The following is an 18,580-nucleotide window of genomic DNA, read 5'->3' as shown; positions in this document are numbered from 1 at the left end:
AGAACTCGCCCTTCTTAATGTGTCTATTTAGCTCCCGTTTCTACGGAGCGTCCTAGTACCATTCATTAAGTAATTATAATTCTCTTATACGGTCCGTAAGCGCTTCTCTACGCGTCCGTAGGTTAGCCGCCTCTTACCCGCTTAGGTTTACCCTTTCCTCTACCTCGGGAGTAGGTAGTGTTATAACATTATATACACTCTCCTCAGGACCTGATCGCCTCCGAGTCTCCGCTCGGATGAGAACGTCAACGATGACTTCGCCGCCGCGCCTTATACGACCCTTAGGCGCATCCTCTACGAGAGGCATGCGTAATCGCAGTAGCTCCGCAAGAGCATTCACTACGGGTTGTTCTTCCTCTACTATATAGTTAGGACGGCGGGAGAGCCCATCCGCGGGGTTATCCTTTCCGCGCCTCCACTAAATCAGGAAGTCGTATGCCGCTAGGACCTCTACCTAACGCATCTACCGTCGATTTAGGACCTTAGTAGTTATAAAGTATTAAAGCGCCTCATGATCAGTGAGGACTATCGTGCTTTCCGCAGGCGATTCAAGGTAATGTCTCCATATCTTAAATGCGTGTACAATCGATAGCATTTCCGCATCCCCCGTAGTGTAATTCTTCTCCGCGGGAGTCATCTTCCGCGAGTAGAACGCTACGGGGTGCCATCGCGTGCGTCCCCCCTACGTCTCGTACGCTTAGGACAGCACTCCCCTAAGCGCCTAGCCTAAGGCATCCGTTTCGACCCTGTTCCTTCGCTCAGGATCGAAATGCGCTAGCATAGGGGCCTCCGAGAAGCGCGCCTTCAGCGTGCGGAACGCAGCGTCCGCTTCCTCGGTCCATGTAAGAGTTCCAGTCTTTTTCCCTGCCTTTATGCCTATTAAGAGATCCGTGATGGGGGCTACTACCGCGGAATATCGGTAGATAAACCCTCGGTAGAAGTTAGCGAACCCTAGGAATACTTAGATATCTCTAAAGGTCTTAGGGACTGGCCACTCCTATATCGCGGATACCCTACTGGAGTCTATCGATACTCCTACGGTTCCCACGTAGAAACCTAGGAAGTCCACCTCCGTAGTGAAGAATTTACACTTCGATAAGTTCGCGTATAGTCTATGCTCCTTTAGGCGTTCCAGCACGAGGTTCACATGCGCTTCATGTACGGCTTCATCTGGACTAAATATTAGGATATCATCTATAAACGCGATATAGACCTCGTCTAAGAGACCCTTAAGAGCCTCGTTAATGTAGGCTTAGAATGATGCTAGCGCGTTCGTTAATCTAAAGGGCATAACTAGATATTCGAAGTGCCCGTATCGCGTGCGAAACGTAGTCTTCCAGCGGTCTTCTTCCGCTATAGGTATGCGATGATAAGCGTCCTTCAGGTCTAGCTTCGTATATACCCTAGCCCCGATAAGTCGATCTAGGATCTCAGGGATGAGAGGTAAGGGGTATCGATTCTTTTTAGTTACTCGGTTTAACCTACGATAATCGACGCAGAGTCGCAGGCTACCATCCTTCTTAGGTACGAATAGGATTGGAGCGCCTACCCCGGACTCGCTAGGCTGAATCCATCCTCGACCTATTACGGTCTCAATATATTCGCGTAGGACTCGCAGTTCTTTCGCACTTAAAGGGTATATAGGCCCGTAGGGTACTGTCTGCCCTTCTTTAAGCGGGATGAAATACCTCACCTTCGTCCTGGAAGGAGCTGGGTCTTCGTCCGGGTCTCCGAATACCGTAGCGAACTTCGTAAACTACGGCGGTAACTGGGGCTCTTACGTAAGTCCCGTAAGCGTAACGGTTGCGCCTCTTTACGCCTCTAAGGGGGCTAGCTGTACCTAGAGGAGGCTAATGGTAGCGTCCTTCGCCTCCTTTAAGAGTCTCTTAGCGCCTACTATTGACACCTACGGTTCGGGTACGTCTCGATAGTACCACGCACTCGATTCCCAGTTGATGTCTGGGTTAACCTCCTTTAGCTAGTCATAGCCTAGGATAAGGTCATACTCCACGAGCTTAACCGCTAGGTATCGGTGTTTCTTCATCTTAACTATTCTAAGGGCGTCCTTAACCTAGGTATCAACCTAGTGCTCATTATAAACTTCCAGCGGTTATCCGCCTATGGTTCGTACGCCTCTCTCCGCCCTTTCGCTAGGTAGACGCTACTCTACCGCCCGGAGGTAGGATATGAAACTCTTCTCCGCCCCGCTGTTAAGTAGCGCGCGGGCTATCTAAGCTCCTATAGGGGTGTAGATTTCTACCTCCATAACTAGTGCTTATCCATTTCCCTAGCCTAGTTCCTAGGACTTTAAGATTTTCGCCGGATCTAGACCTAGCGCCGCTACGGCGCCTAGTAGGCTAGGTCCTATTTTTTTGGCTTTTTCTTATCCTCATTCTTCCCTGCGTCGCCCGTGCGCTTCGCCTACGCTACGGCGGCGGTTACAGGTTTAGGGCGTGGACAATCCTTTTCCTTATGTCCTCGCTGGCCGCAGGCGTAGCACTCCCCGCTAAAGGTATTAGGTACGGCTCCCACCTAATACTTCGCCTTTTTCATGGGGGGAGACGGTTCTCGGTCGCGCTTCGCCTGCGGTTCCTGGGCTGATCGCCGAGGGGTCTGGCGCGTTGTCGACTGGGCTTGCCCACCTGAACTAGTAGGCGTAGAGCGCGCTGACCGCGTACGCTCCGCTTACCTTTCCTTTGAGACTACTGTTTCGAGCCTCTATGCCGAAGCGAGGACCTGGGCTCGCGACGTGATAGTCTTAAGGTCCCGCCGAACTGCGTCTCGTAGGCGGGGCGCTAGAGCGTGGAATAGTGCCCAGCCCTTTCTCTCGTCCTCGGTGAGAGGGCCGACTTCATCCTCTAACAGTATCATTTCATGCACTAGGTCTCTGACCGATTATGATGCGGCCTACTTAAGGGTTCCCAGCTTTTCGAGTGCTTCTCCCTTACGGACGTCGGCGTCTTCGATTATATCCTTACACTACGAGATAAAGAGGTCCTATATCAGCGGGATGGGGTTTCCTTCCCGCCGGTCTCGTCGCCATTCGTCAAGGGCGCGGCCCTCGAGATAATTAGCTGCGGTCCGGATGCGCTACGGCCAGTCCGGGACTACGTCGCTCGCTAGCGACTCGAAGATCGTCTGCCAGCCACTATCGAAGGCGTGGAGTTACTGCATAGACTTGCTCGTAAAGAGTTTAGGCTTAACTGTACGTATTACTCTTTATAGTTCGTCGCGATCTTTGTCTGGGGACGAATTACGGTAGGGTCGCTTACGAGTCGGTAGCGAGGTGCCTTCTACCTCCGCGTATACCGCAGGAGTTTCTCCTGCGACCTCTGCTTCCATCGCTTCGATCTCGAGCCTTAATCTTTACCTCTTGAGGGTATCTGCTAGTAGGGCTCTTTTCCGGAGGAGCGCCTATAGCTCCAAGTCCGCCTCGGGGTTTGTATCTGACTCTTCTGCTGCGGGTATTACGCGACCCGGCTGCGATTCGCGGTCGTCGTCTGTATCCCCTTCTTCGTCGGGGGTAGGGTCGTTTTGCATTGTAGGTTCCGTTAAGCTCCCCGTAGTAGGTTATGACGGTCCTCCCTCTATATAAGGCTCCTGGCGGGTCGCCCTCTTAGGCGCCATCGTACCGCGTGCGACGCGCCGGGACGTCGCTCCCTCCGACCGATCTTGAGGGATGCTTTAAGAATGTTAGGAACGGCCTATGGAGATAGGTAGAGGGTAGCGATGGGTATAGGTAGATATAGGTATTCCTTGATAGTATATCTTAACTAAAACTTAAAGTATGAGGGAAGGAAGCTTCCCTCAGGCGGTGAGCATGCGGTGCTTAAATAATAAGGGGCTGTCACGTGTAGGTTATGCTTGGCGGTTCGTGACAGTACGTAAGGGAAGGTAAGGAAGAGGGACAAAAGGTAAGGGAAACGTAAGGCGTATACGAAAGAGGAAGGATAAGGGAGAAAGGGGAAGACATTAAGTATCCCTTACGGAGGGGCGTACGATATAAGGAAAGAAGGAGAGGACATTATTCCTCCTTCTCTCTCCTCAGATTTATCCTCCTTATTACTAGGTTAGCTAGCTAGTTACAGAACTCTTTCTAAACCCTCACATAGATATCTCTAAAGGTCTTAGGGACTAGTTACTCCTATATCGCGGATACCCTACTAAGGTCTATCGATACTCCTACGGTTCCTACGCGAAAACTTAGGAAGTCTACCTCCGTAGTGAAGAATTTATACTTCGATAAGTTCGCGTATAGTCTATACTTCTTTAGGCGTTCTAGTACGAGGTTTATATACGCTTTATATACGGCTTTATCTAGACTAAATATTAGGATATCATCTATAAACGCGATATAGACCTCGTCTAAGAGACCCTTAAGAGCCTCGTTAATGTAGGCTTAGAATGATGCTAGCGCGTTCGTTAACCTAAAGGGTATAACTAGATATTTAAAGTACCCGTATCGCGTACGAAACGCAGTCTTCTAGCGGTCTTCTTCCGCTATAGGTATACGATGATAAGCGTCCTTTAGGTCTAGCTTCGTATATACCTTAGCCCTAACGAGTCGATCTAGGATCTTAGGAATAAGAGGTAAGGAGTATCGATTCTTTTTAGTTACTCGGTTTAGCCTACGATAATCGACGTAGAGTCGTAGGCTACTATCCTTCTTAGGTACGAATAGGATTAGAGCGCCTACTCCGGACTCGCTAGGCTAAATCCATCCTCGACCCATTACGGTCTCGATGTATTCGCGTAGGACTCGCAGTTCTTTCGCGCTTAAAGGGTATATAGGTCCGTAGGGCGCTGTCTACCCCTCTTTAAGTAGAATGAAGTGCCTTACCTTCGTCCGAGAAGGAGCTAGGTCTTCGTCTAGGTCTTTAAATACCGTAGCGAACTTCGTAAACTACGGCGGTAACTAGGGCTCTTATATAAGTTCCGTAAGCGTAACTATTACGCCTCTTTACCCCTCTAAGGGGGCTAGCTATACCTAGAGGAGGCTAATAGTAGTATCCTTCGCCTCCTTTAAGAGTCTCTTAACGCCTACTATTAACACTTACAGTTCGGGTACGTCTCGATAGTACTACGCACTCGATTCCTAGTTAATGTCTAGGTTAACCTCCTTTAGCTAGTTATAGCCTAGGATAAGGTTATACTCTACGAGCTTAACCGCTAGGTATCGGTATTTCTTCATCTTAACTATTCTAAGGGCGTCCTTAACCTAGGTATTAACCTAGTACTTATCATAAACTTCTAGCGGTTATCCGCCTATGGTTCGTACGCCTCTCTCCGCCCTTTCGCTAGGTAGACGCTACTCTACCGCCCGGAGGTAGGATATAAAACTCTTCTCCGCCCCGCTATTAAGTAGCGCGCGGGCCTTCTAAGCTCCTATAGAGGTGTAGATTTCTACCTCTATAACTAGTACTTAGTTATTTCCCTAGCCTAATTCCTAGGACTTTAAGATTTTCGCCGGATCTAGACCTAGCGCCGCTACGGCGCCTAGTAGGCTAGGTCCTATTTTTTTAGCTTTTTCTTATCCTTATTCTTCCCTACGTCGCCCGTACGCTTCGCCTACGCTACGGCGGCGGTCGTAGGTTTAGGGCGTAGACAATCCTTTTCCTTATGTCCTCGCTGGCCGTAGGCGTAGTACTCCCCGCTAAAGGTATTAGGTACGGCTCCTACCTAATGCTTCGCCTTTTTCATGAGGAGAGACGGTTCTCGGTCGCGCTTCGCCTGCGGTTCCTAGGCTAATCGCCGAGGGGTCTAGCGCGTTATCGACTAGGCTTACCTACCTAAACTAGTAGGCGTAGAGCGCGCTGACTACGTACGCTCCGCTTACCTTTCCTTTAAGACTACTGTTTCGAGCCTCTATACCGAGGCGAGGACCTAAGCTCGCGACGTAATAGTCTTAAGGTCCTACCGAACTACGTCTCGTAGGCGAGGCGCTAGAGCGTAGAATAGTACCTAGTCCTTTCTCTCGTCCTCGGTAAGAGGGCCGACTTCATCCTCTAATAGTATCATTTTATATACTAGGTCTCTAACCGATTATAATACGGCTTACTTAAGGGTTCCTAGCTTTTTAAGTGCTTCTCCCTTACGGACGTCGGCGTCTTCGATTATATCCTTATACTACGAGATAAAGAGGTCCTATATTAGCGGGATGGGGTTTCCTTCCCGCCGGTCTCGTCGCCATTCGTTAAGGGCGCGGCCCTCGAGATAATTAGCTGCGGTCCGGATGCGCTACGGCCAGTCCGGGACTACGTCGCTCGCTAGCGACTCGAAGATCGTCTACTAGCTACTATCGAAGGCGTAGAGTTACTATATAGACTTACTCGTAAAGAGTTTAGGCTTAACTATACGTATTACTCTTTATAGTTCGTCGCGATCTTTATCTAGGGACGAATTACGGTAGGGTCGCTTACGAGTCGGTAGCGAGGTACCTTCTACCTCCGCGTATACCGTAGGAGTTTCTCCTACGACCTCTACTTCTATCGCTTCGATCTCGAGCCTTAATCTTTACCTCTTAAGGGTATCTACTAGTAGGGCTCTTTTCCGGAAGAGCGCCTATAGCTCTAAGTCCGCCTCGGGGTTTATATCTAACTCTTCTACTGCGGGTATTACGCGACCCGGCTACGATTCGCGGTCGTCGTCTATATCCCCTTCTTCGTCGGGGGTAGGGTCGTTTTACATTATAGGTTCCGTTAAGCTCCCCGTAGTAGGTTATGACGGTCCTCCCTCTATATAAGGCTCCTAGCGGGTCGCCCTCTTAGGCGCTATCGTACCGCGTACGACGCGCCGGGACGTCGCTCCCTCCGACCGATCTTGAGGGATGCTTTGAGAATGTCAGGAACGGCCTATGGAGATAGGCGGAGGGTAGCGATCGGTGTAGGTAGGTATAGGTATTCCTTAATAGTATATCTTAACTGAAACTTAAAGCATGAGGGAAGGAAGCTTCCCTCAGGCGGTGAGCATGCGGTACTTAAATAATAAGGGGTTGTCACGTGTAGGTTATGCTTGGCGGTTCGTGACAATACCTTATAAGTATATAGCTACGCTCATTACCCTTTTATAGTTACACTCTCGCGTAGTTAACTTATAATATATACTTTACTATACTATTCTAAAGTTATATGACTATTTATACCTTACGTACTCTCGACCTAGCTTATATAACTAAGGAACTGTAACTAAGAAGCCTAACCCCGTTAGGCCATATAGGAAGCAGCGCTGACACGAAGGGGGTTCGTAGAGGCATTTATTTCCTCTTATATAGAACTACCCTCACAATGCTGCTGAGCTGACACTGTTAGAGCAGTCAAAAATAACATACTCCTTTGTGATGAAGCAGTGTGACGTGCCCATATTAACAAACCGCCTTTCATCTTTAACCATAGCTTCATCAGCCGCCTTCTGAGCTTCCTCTGTGGCCTGACTCTTGCCTGGGTCGTCGAACCACACTTCTGTGATCCCATCAAGTGGCGCTGCTAGCCCACGACCTTTGCCGATACTGGCATTAAGCTCAGGGGCGATCGTATGACTCTGTATATACTTAGTCATATTTGACACATCCGCAAATTGATTCACGAATGGCCCATGATCTTCTAGCCACGTCTTATGGCATGCTTCTTGACTGAGGTTGTCTCGCCTCGTCAACAGGTAGGTACACTTGATAGTCTGGCCTCCCAAGGGCTTCTTGTCGGTGTAGTCGAAGATGACATGTTCTTTCGTCATGAACACGCGGGACTTCTTGACATCGATAAATTTGTCCTCGTCAGCCGATAACTCAGCAGCAGCGGCTTGTCCCTCAGGTGTTGAAAGGCCTGCTTGGAAATCCTCGACACTATCCCACCACACTTCTGTGATCCCCGCAACTGGACCGAGCATATTGCGGGCGCTGCGTAGCGCCTCGTTGATCGGTGTCTCGATTATATGGCTTTGCACGTATTTCTTGGCGCGAATTGCTTTCGCATGGCGACGAACTAACGGTCCATGTTTGTTCAGCCAATAATCGTAGAAGACTTTCTCTGGCATATCTGGACGTCTCTCAATAACATAGACGAGCTTGATCATATTGAAGGCTCTCCGATGGTAAAATGCGTTATGCGAGCTTATAGTATCGATGTGTATATGACTTGATAGTTAATGATGCAGTCTTGACAGCTCTCTATTTATCCTCTACTTTGATATATGCGGAATGAAGTAGAAGCCTCGGTTACCCTCCCCACTTCCTACTAGTACCTCATGACATTCCACACAGAGACTGATAGATAGATCCGAGGAATAGACTATAAAGGGCGGGTTATAGTTAGCGAGGACGGCGTCGGTTAAAACGACTCGTAAGAGAGGTGTAGGACGACGAGGTCCAGTAGATCAAATTAGTAATTGCTTCCTGCTGATTCTTGCAAGATTCCCCGACAATGCCCGAAGCACGATCGAACTTCGACGCCAGTCGACTTCTGGATAATGATAGCGACATTATGGGTGAGTACAACACTGTCGTGGACGGTACCTTAGACATGAGGAGAAAGTTTCTTTCATCGTGAGCTAGCATAATCCTTTTAGGAGGGCAAGCTCAGCCTGGCAGCCCATTCCTGATGATGGTGACTCATTCAGGCTGCTTTCTCTTCATGCCGATGGAGTAAATGAAGAAATCGAGGCTACTCTCATTATAGCACAGCTGAGCCAGCAGCCCAACTATGAGCCGCTGCCGTATAATGGGAGCTACCGCAGGGGCTGTCCCAGCAAGCCCAGTAAATTAAGACAATAAACGGAGAGCATGTTACTAGAAATACTAGTATTTCCCTACAACCTAATCTCGCCGCTGCTCTCAAAAAGCTGCGGTGCCCTGATGCACCGAGGCTTCTCTTTGTGGATGCGTTGTGCATCGACCAAGAACAGCCAAGCGAAAATCTCAGCAGGTCATGATGACGGAGATAATATTCAAGACCGCTGAATGTGTCCTGGCTTAGCTTAGACCAGGGGATTTGCCCACAGATACCTTATTTAAAGCCTTAACAAAGGTAGGGCCTAGAAGAACCATCAGCTACGATATTGAGTCCGCGATTTGAATCAGCACCCATGTTTATTTCAAATTGCAGTTGACATCGCTCAAGGAAACAATGATGGGCCTGGTTGATAGAACCTACTGGCGCAGTGCGTGGATCGTTCAAGAGTGCATCCTTGCCAAAGACACTATTCTGTACTGTGGAAATGCCTACATCTCTTGGGGAGAGTTTCGGCTTCTCTATGCAATGCTCCTTCAGAAAGAACCTGGACCCAACATGAGGAGGTACACGGCAGCCTAAATGGGAAATGGAATAACACGATTCGACCACATCACGTCGCAGAGAGCCAAACGAAAAAGGTACCCGGTACCTCTGAAAACATCATCTACTTCTTCCAATCGTGGGAGAGCACAGATGCGAGAGACATGGTCTTCGCGTTCCTCGACTTGATCAACGAGTCCCAGGAGGACCGCCCGAGACGTATTTGAGCGTATCCGCTACCGAGGTGTACTTGCGCGCCTGCCATGCTTATCTGCCAGTCCCTAAAAACGCCGTGCCTCACCGCGTCCTGTGAGGTCTTCGACTGATGCTCAGAAGGTCTTGGGCGAAGTGGTCAAGCTGGTCGATCTAGACGATCTGTGGTGCGATATCAGAGGGATCACGGGTAACTTACCAGGGGTTGGTGCGAATCTTCATGAGAGGAAGCCTGTTCCCGCATATTTGGAGTGTCTTGTAGACGATTTCGCAAGGTTAGTGGCGAGGCTCGATGAACTCTAAGGCCATTACGCCAAGCCACTTGATCTTAAATCCCCCCGAGTGTCGGTTGACCCAGGCTTATGTTATCACAGACCATGTACTGGAGGTGGGTGGGAGGCACCCAGGAGGCTTCCAGGCCTCGGCGCTGCGCCTTGTCCCGAGGTTGCCAGAATTATGCAGTGTCGTGTCTTGTGTACTCTGTACAAACTACCTCGTATACTCTCGATCAGCGCCCCTAGTCCCCGCAACCCGGCGATTCTTTAGGCACTCTGGGGTGGCCCCCATGCTTACTAGACTTCGTGCGCTTCATGCTCATAACATTCACCACGCTACAGAAGCATGCACCATTAATGCACGGTATTGTAAAGCGTTTAGAGTCCCCGTCAAATGGAGCCCGCCTTATTTTGGCTCTGACTGACTCCCAACAAGAACGCCTAATGTCTGGAAGTTAAAAAGGTTGGTTTGGCGGTTCGTAAGTGAGGGGTGCGCCAAGGGGCCCTGAAGTCTGGGGCAAAGACCCCCAGATCATCGTTGACACCAATCTCTACGTTACACTTCCACACCTAGTATTGTGAGCATTGCAGAAGATAACGATAAAGTCAATACTGACGAAGCACGCAGTCTACCCTTCCACAGATAGAAGCCATGATGGACAGAGCGCAGATGCCAGTCTCGGCCTCAGAAGCCATGCCTAGGACAAGACGTTCTCTTGCCTGTAACTTTTGCAGGGTCAAAAAAGTTCGATGTAGGCAGCCGAGATCCCGATATTGATTGCTTCTGACTGCTTCCAGGTGATGGAGGCAATCCATGCGTGTATTGCCGGGACCGCAATGTAGCCTGCACTTGGCCTTCAGCACGGCGAGTGAGGCCAAAAGACAGACAAAAGGAGCAAGAGAGATCAGCCGAGCTCCTGACGAGACTCGAAGCCTTACTACAGGCAAACAGCAATAATACAGAGAATACCAAAATCCTCGAGACTACAGACGAGCAAGGTAAATCTTCAATTTCAAGCCTCCGACCTCAGCACGAATTCGAGATGACTGCGGCACAGCATAGGACCGCTTTTGCCAGCGATATCACCTTGGAGCGTGCCTCGCGAGCTTCTTTGGAGACATACACGACTGCAACTTCTGACACTTTGATCACGTCCACCACGGAAATGGCACTGGGCCGGGATGCCATGGGAGCTCCTGATGCGCCACCAGAAATCCGTCCCTCTCAACAGCAAACCCCAATATCGACCTCAAGAATCACCCCAATGCCTGACCCGCACGTGTTCGGCATCGTCGACAAGTCGACAAACAGTTCACCTGGCTGGTCACGGAGCGAAGCCATCAAATCACCACGCTATGACGATGGGAGGGTCAGGGCTGATGGTCAGGAGGAGCGTAGTATTGACAAACAGGAGAGAAGCAGTATCTATTCTGCCGAATCGGTAGGTGCTTCCACGTTACTGTCACATCCGCCCGACGAGGCTAATCTTGCATCAGTCATACTACGAGTACCACGGTAAGTCCGTCATTCTGATGTCTCTCACACTAGCTGCTCAACGCTGTCAGGTCCGAGGTCCTTTCTGTCGATATGTTCAAAGCCGGGCATCCAATGGGTCACGGATCGATGCGGATGCTCGGGATTCCAGGAATCTGCGATTACCTTCACACGGGAAATAATGCGACCGCTCAAGATGGAAAAGAGGATGTCCCCCGTTCGTGCCCCCGAGCCGAGCGCAAATGACGCCTGCGTGTATGCGAGATGTGAGACTTTCATCTTCGTCTTGTGCCGGAGAATGCTGATCCTCGCGACACTAGGTTTCTTCGAAGCAGCGCCGGCAGCCAGATTCGGGGTTGTGCAGCAGTCTTGGTTTGAGTCGAGACTGCGTGCCCATCTGAACGGCCTCGATACCAGCGAAGACCCTGCCTGGTACGCATTGAGGAATATAATCTACGCCACGGGATCACGCTTGCACCTTGCCAAAACTGCAACATTCCAGGAGGCATCTCAAACATCGTGGGAATTTTTCGAAAATGCACTATCCATGCATACGGAGATCTTATACTTTCGAAGCTCTCTCATCGGCGTGCAGGCTCTTTCGCTCATGGTAAGCAAGACAAATCTCCGCCACTTCCGCCAAAGACACATCCACTGACAGAGGGAGGCTTATTTTGTGGACGAGCTGGGCAGCCCAGCGCTGGAGTACATGCTATGCTCCAACGCTCTACGGCTAGCTTGCTCGAAGGGCCTACATCGGCAAGCCGTGGCTTCTTGGGGGTTGACAGATCAAGAAGCATGCCATCGAGACTGGATATTCTGGGCCATATATTGCCTGGAAAAGAGTATCGCCTCACGTTCAGGTCGGCCGTCTGTGAGTGGCCGGAGATTTGACATAATCTAATCTTCTAACTGAGTGTGCCTAGATCACGGATGACAACGATATCAGTTGCCCGATCCCAGTCTGTGGGCCCACTGGAAGCTCCGTGGACGTGGTGTATTGTAACATGCTCATTCGCCTCTCTCAGCTATCGTCACTGGTGAATAAGCAGCTGTCCAGCGCTCAAGCTTTCCAACTGAAGCCTGGCGAGACGATCAAAACTGTCGTTGCCTTGGATCAACAGCTCAGAGCACTCAAAGACTCGATGGCATACGTTTTTCGTGTCGATGCCCCAATCAATCCAGCTACATTGCCGTCGAGTATCAAGCTGAACCAGGCGCTCCACTTACAATTCATGTACTACAACCTGCTGTCCGAAATTCACAATGCTTTGACGTACCCCTGGTCTCAAACGATGCTCAGGCCACAAGACAACTTCGAGGATCGAAAGCAAGTCGAGGCCTCGCGCTCCATTGTGGCCGAAGCTGCTCGTGCGCTAATCCTAGCGACCAAATGGGTCCACCTGGATGCCAATTGTCCGATACTGTAAGTAGATGGTTTTTATCAATTCTGAGTGGTCCTTTTCCATGATGGATACTGAAGATTGTCTAGGCTCGCTTTCTCAGCTCCTATCCAGGCCGTCATCGACCTCTTTATTCATATCTTACAAGCTCCCGAGAGCCCGACTGTCCAATCTGATCTCTCACTACTGGACATCGGAGCAGGCCATTTTGCCCGAGTGGAATTTGCTACAAATTCCGAAATATCCACGTCATTTGTCAAGCAACTTGCCTCGTTTGCCCGTGTGGCCGTCAAGCATGCAAAAAGTGCGATCCTAAATAGTGGTGGTCCAAGTGCTACTCAGGGCTCTGTAGGCGTTGAGAATATCTCAAAGGAGATCGACATGATGTGCAATCAGAATCACCTACAACATGGTGACATGACTCAAGAGGTAGGGGGAACGTCGCTACTCCCAGTGATGCACAGTACTGACCTCTTCAAACTAGGCTTCTGATTTCGAGCTCTCTGATTTCCAGCCAGAAAGTCTTAGCATGCTACTTCCGGGCCTCGACCTAGATACGGAGACGAACGATTTCTTCAATTGGGAGCTATGAAAGTGGACAAGTCGGGGGCATATGCGCGGGACAAGGTCCCTATGATACGGATCGATATAGCCCGTGCCCTGGGTTTCTACCACAGCTCAATTGCGCCCTCATTTCTTCAGCGCGAGGCTATCGTTGACAGCGATCCCTGAAGAGAAGTCGGCCAGCTTTGTCGCCATGTCCACTGGAAACGAGTAATGCTCGTGGATATATTGCCAGCCATTGCTTGTCTTTTGCATCAAACTTGTAATGCGGAAGTGCAGATCAAAATCGTTGCCGTCCTCTGCCTTGCCCCAATATCTTTCGAGCGCAGTCGCGTACGCAAAAGTCTCGCTCACGGCGACGATCTCCAAATCCTTGAACGCGACGTGCGCATCTTTGAGATACAATGTGACCTTCTCATAGTGGGCGCGAAAGTCCGGCCGGTTCGTGCATCCCATGAGATCAAAGATCATCATGTCGTCGAGCTCCCAGAATCGCTTGCCGCCGTGGGGATCTTCCAAGCACTCGTAATTGCAAAAGCGCGAAAAGGCTTTGTAATGTTGAAGCACCTCCTCCTCGACATGCTTTAAATCGGGATTATGATACTGTATGTCTCGTTAGCACGTGGCAGAGCGCAGCGCGGCTGTCTGTTCCAACCTTAGACGGTCCTCCTGGGAGGTGGCCATGGAGTTCATCGGTGGTGGTCAAGGTCGTCTGCAAAAGACTTCAGTGACTGTCCATGCAAAGCCACTCAATGTGACGAACAATTCTCATCTGCAGGGGCTACATACTTCATCTTTCCATACCGACATGGTTGCTGGGCACTTGATAATATGTGCCAGTTACTGATCTACTCGAAAAGAACCTCACTGACAATGCGTAGATATTATGACTACCGGGCAACCTGTCTATATTTCACCTCCCGCAAACCGGATACCTCTCTCTCCGAGCATGACAACTTCGGGTCCAGTCTTCCCCGTCTCGGATCTTTGTGCATCTTCCGGGAATATTAGTTTACACCCTGTTGGAATTACGTGGCTCGGTCTTGGAGCTTGATATCCTGTCACCATCACAGTGCAGCCGAAGCCGGTAGTGGTAACAGTTACAACGGATCCGGCATCGAGATCTAGGAAAGGAGCTAGTGGTACGTTCAATCCGTCGTTCGAATGAGAGATTCTGCGATATTCTCATGCTCTGCTATCGGTGGTGGCGCACGATGTGCGAGAACGGGTTCATATCACGACTATGCAAACCCTCTTCGGCCCTGAGATGTAGATTCTACCGACTAGAGACTCACTGGAGAGTCAAAATGCTCAAACCCGTTATCGAACATGATTTAAGGTCGATACGACTTTCATACGGTAACTCATTCTTGCCCACCGTACAGAACTGCCTCAGGTCCGTTGCAGTAAATGTGGGCGATGGAGCACTTTCTACCTTTCGTTGTAGAGCAACCAAGTCCTCCCTCGAGCTCAATGAGCGCTCTTAGCCTCGACCTCGGGAATATCGACGCTCACTTCCTCGACCTGCTCGTAGCTGTTGCGTTTTGAACCTCCAGGCAGAACAAGCTGCTCCACCGCGACGACTTTATCACCAAAGACAGCTCCGAGCTGCTCGAGAGTGTACCCACGGGTCTAGATAGTGCAATGATCAGTCTCCGCAACTCTCAAGTCTCCTGCGGCGAAAAAGAGGGACTGTAAATTACCTCGGGCCACCAAATGGCGACGATGATACCCATGACGGCAGAGAGAACCGCAAAGACGATATAGTATCGCCAACCAATGTGGGCTAGAGCCGTTGGAGTCACTGCCGTGAGGATCAAAGAGATCATGAACAGCCCCGACATTCCAAGCGAGACTCCCTGGGATCTCATGTAGCTGGGGTAAATCTCGGAGACGTAGATGAAAGAAGTTGCCTCGATGAATGTTGTGATCCTGCAGAAAACAAGATCAGCAAAGATTGAAGAACTCGGCACGAATAATTGACCGACCAGATAAGGTCCAAGAAAATGAAGAATACGACGGCGCTGTTGCCTGCCTTGTTCGCCGTGCCAGCGTACAGCTTGATCAGGACAGCGACACAAATCATCCAGGCACTTGCGCCGGAGTATCCAATCACTACAAGTGTCAGCGGTAGAAATCATCAATCAGAAAGTCGAGCTTACGTAGCAATGTACAGCGGTTAACCTTGTCGTTCAGCCAGCCGCCGATGAGGTTGCCGATTGGATTCAAAACGGTCCAGGCGGCAAACAGCAGTGCAATGGTAAAGGGCCCATAGCCGAGAGTACCGAAGATGACTGGACCATACGCTGTGGGACAATAGTCAGTGAGAAGGATGGATTCAAGCTCAGGCAAACCATGTACTCACCAAGGATGATGAGTGTCCCAATACACTGCGTGCCAAACATGGTGATAAAGCCAATGACCAACCGTTTTCGGAGCGGCGGCTGTTTCACCATTTTCCAGAGTGACGTTTTCGAAGGAGTTTCAAAATCGATTTGAGCCTTAAGAATCTGGTACTCTCGGTCCGCAAACTCGTGTGATTCGGACGACTTGCTCGAATGCAGTCGAATCAACACCTTCAACGCATCTTCCGAGCGACCCTTCATGTACACTATTTGGTGTCAGCCATTACCCCGCTTCCTGTTCGGGTTGCTGGTGCACAAGACTCACACCAACGAGGGCTTTCTGGAAGGAGCCAAATGAGTCCTAGGATCAGAGCTGGAAAGAGGCACTGGATTGCCAGCGGTCCTCGCCAGCCACCTGAACCGTTGACATGGTAGAAGGCAACGCCAATCCACTGGGCCACAAGCGTTCCCGTACCGACTTGCGCGCCTAAGACAGATGCTTTAGCTTATGTCGATCCGTATTGAGAGGAGCCGCCTGCTTACCGTGCAAGCCCACCAAGAATCCGCGCATGTTGGGTGGCGCAATCTCAGCCTGGTACAGAGGAACACCGCACATGAAGAAGACAGCGCCAAAGCCGGATATGAAACGAGCTACAATGAACATGGCTGGATGGACAGATCCAGTCTGCAGCGCGCCACCGATTATGGTAATGATGGATCCCACGGCAATAGGCGTTCGACGACCCCATCGGTCGGACACATATGGGTAGAACAGGTTGCAAATCAGAGAGCCGACGTAGAACAGACATTGCATGGCAGCGATCAGGGCATTCGAATGGTCGAGCCCTGGACCCGAAGTGACGAGTCCAAAGTACTCATACCAGTCCGGCTTGCTCAAGGTGCTGCCGACAATGGAGATGAGGTAGCCATAGGAGATCGAGCCCGTCGCTACGGTCAGCGCGACCTAGAAAAACTTGTCAACGCTCGGACATTGCAGTAGACCCTGCGAATACCCTACCAAGGTATTGTAAGAGGTTTTCCCTTGCGACATCGTGATGGGAGCAGAGTAGTATGGCAACAGTTTAGGAGAACTCCTGGGTGGTTGCTCTACCAGGAGGATATCGCTTGATAAAACGGTCGAGGAGCCAGCCCAGATTTTGTCAGTTGGCTCACCATCTCTGTTAAGGGTCATCGTGGCTCGGTGGATTCGGTAGCAGGGCAACCTTCGTCCAGCCTCCCCATGGGGAGGGAATGCTGCTGTGGGCGACATCTGGGGCTGCGTCCGGGCCACCTTTCGGTCCGAAATAACCATTGCATCCGAATGTGTCACCATTGGGAGTGTTCTCGAGAGCTAGACGACTTTTGGCGAAAGTGGCCTTTCCTGAGTGGCCACTACACTACTTTCTTATAAGCCAGAACTAATTAGACGACGGGGGTGCCGCGGGCTGGACGGTGCAAATTAAGATAAGCACCATGGCCTGTGCATAATGTGTTGACCTTGCCATGTGAATAGGCTGATCACTATTGTCTACGGCAATCAACAATTTAATCATGTACCTAAGCTTCGCCGGGGGCTCTGTAGTACACCGTTGTTTCTGGGCCACCGTCCGTTCAAGTCAACAAGTATCCGGCGTCAATTATCTCGGTGGTGCCAGTGATCGACCGATTCTGTGCCAGGTGGACAATATGGTCTGCGACATCCTATTGACGAAGATGGTCACCTCAGTAGCAGCGCATGGCCCAGGGTCAGGGACTCACCTCCAAGGTAATAATCATCTTGAGAGGGTTTTTCTCTCGGACAGCATCGTGCATCGTCGTGGGAAATTTCATTCCCCATTCCTTGTTCGACAATCAGCGCGCGTCAAAGTTCATGGTCAAGTGTCCGTGACAAACCGTAAGCATGAGGCTAGGCGCGACCGTGTTGACACGGATCTTGGGAGCAGCGATCAATGCCAGGGATTTGGCCAAATGGATTTGAGCTGCTTTAGTAACGGAGTAGGCCGAGGAGGTGTTCAGCTCAGCACCGGCAAAGTCATGATAGAAAAAACGCTTACTAGGCAGCTGCCGCCGGGCTTGATCCCAGAGAGCGAAGATACTGTGGTGAACGATCCGCAGGTGGCCTCGAGATGATTTTTGGCCGCATGGAACAGGAACAGGGGCGACTTGACGTTCATGCTGAAACAGTGGTCCCAGTCATCCTCGTTGACATTCTCGTCGAGATTCATGAAGTTGGTGAATGTCGTCCAGCCATGGTTGGACACTACCATGTCCAGCCTTCCCATGTGCTGGATGGCCTCGTCCACCAGTCGTTGTATGTCGGACCGTTTATTCAGGTCAGCCTGGATGGCAACATATTGTTTGGTGCCCGGCGTGTCTTCGTTCGAGGGTGAGCCTGGATATTGCGCGTTCAACTCCTCGATCAGTGCGTCTGCCTTTCCGCGGCTATTGCAATAGTTGATAACGACTCTTGCCCCGAGTTTCGCGAGTCTCCTTGCCACTGCAGCTCCCAGTCCAGCTGAACTGGCGGTGACGAGAGCGACAAAGTCACTTTCAGATGTAGACATTATAGGCTAGGTCATCAACGAGCGACAAAGTGCGTATCGACGAATATGACGCTGATGACTGCTCCGTCGAGGCAGGAACGAGATGATTGCTTCATCACGCCAACAGTCGCCCATGCGGCCGGGTTCGACCCGGGAGCTTTCCCGGCGTCCAACCGAACACCTGGGTTGAATGGGCGATGGGACTTGCCCTCGCTAAGATTTAGAAGAGCTTGGCTTTGAGGCCAAAGCGCGACTACATGGGACTAATTTGCCAGGCACTTGAATTATGAATAATACACCCACGAGACAGTCGAAGATTGCGGGGGGAAGAGCCTTACTGTCAAACTCGGGCACCGGGCCGGACTCTCGGAGTCGGTAGAAAGTTCGGCCCGGGAAACTGTGGGGGAGTTAGATATGGGGAAAATGGGGAACGCCAAACCGCACAGAGCCAAGCACAGATTGATTAGTATCCCGAGTAT

General features: G+C 50.6%; 5 protein-coding genes across 5 annotated transcripts; 1 reads left to right on the top strand and 4 right to left on the bottom strand.

Annotated features, from left to right (window-relative positions):
• Nucleotides 1–7,278: 7,278 nt before the first annotated feature.
• AYO21_07785 (hypothetical protein) lies at nucleotides 7,279–8,067 on the bottom strand (the record flags this gene model as incomplete). The annotated part of the gene is made up of 1 exon (XM_022657738.1): nucleotides 7,279–8,067. The coding sequence occupies one exon, from the start codon at nucleotides 8,065–8,067 to the stop codon at nucleotides 7,279–7,281; it is 789 nt and encodes a 262-aa protein (XP_022510015.1).
• A 2,727-nt stretch (nucleotides 8,068–10,794) lies between these two features.
• Nucleotides 10,795–13,241, top strand: AYO21_07784 (hypothetical protein; the record flags this gene model as incomplete). The annotated part of the gene is made up of 7 exons (XM_022657737.1): nucleotides 10,795–11,193; nucleotides 11,249–11,267; nucleotides 11,318–11,856; nucleotides 11,908–12,120; nucleotides 12,173–12,672; nucleotides 12,739–13,078; nucleotides 13,134–13,241. The coding sequence occupies 7 exons, from the start codon at nucleotides 10,795–10,797 to the stop codon at nucleotides 13,239–13,241; spliced, it is 2,118 nt and encodes a 705-aa protein (XP_022510014.1).
• A 98-nt stretch (nucleotides 13,242–13,339) lies between these two features.
• Nucleotides 13,340–14,023, bottom strand: AYO21_07783 (hypothetical protein; the record flags this gene model as incomplete). The annotated part of the gene is made up of 3 exons (XM_022657736.1): nucleotides 13,340–13,816; nucleotides 13,869–13,925; nucleotides 14,003–14,023. The coding sequence occupies 3 exons, from the start codon at nucleotides 14,021–14,023 to the stop codon at nucleotides 13,340–13,342; spliced, it is 555 nt and encodes a 184-aa protein (XP_022510013.1).
• Nucleotides 14,024–14,683: 660 nt separating this feature from the next.
• On the bottom strand, nucleotides 14,684–16,750 carry AYO21_07782 (hypothetical protein; the record flags this gene model as incomplete). The annotated part of the gene is made up of 8 exons (XM_022657735.1): nucleotides 14,684–14,845; nucleotides 14,917–15,145; nucleotides 15,202–15,328; nucleotides 15,376–15,519; nucleotides 15,579–15,824; nucleotides 15,884–16,045; nucleotides 16,102–16,522; nucleotides 16,577–16,750. The coding sequence occupies 8 exons, from the start codon at nucleotides 16,748–16,750 to the stop codon at nucleotides 14,684–14,686; spliced, it is 1,665 nt and encodes a 554-aa protein (XP_022510012.1).
• Nucleotides 16,751–17,169: 419 nt separating this feature from the next.
• Nucleotides 17,170–18,122, bottom strand: AYO21_07781 (hypothetical protein; the record flags this gene model as incomplete). The annotated part of the gene is made up of 4 exons (XM_022657734.1): nucleotides 17,170–17,259; nucleotides 17,317–17,397; nucleotides 17,452–17,574; nucleotides 17,613–18,122. 4 exons carry the CDS (start codon nucleotides 18,120–18,122, stop codon nucleotides 17,170–17,172), a joined length of 804 nt encoding a protein of 267 aa, XP_022510011.1.
• Between the last annotated feature and the right edge of the window lie 458 nt (nucleotides 18,123–18,580).

This window comes from Fonsecaea monophora (assembly GCF_001642475.1).
Source record: "Fonsecaea monophora strain CBS 269.37 chromosome Unknown Scaff62, whole genome shotgun sequence".
Taxonomy (NCBI): Eukaryota; Fungi; Ascomycota; class Eurotiomycetes; order Chaetothyriales; family Herpotrichiellaceae; genus Fonsecaea; species Fonsecaea monophora.
This window is presented reverse-complemented; position numbering and strand designations above follow the sequence as displayed.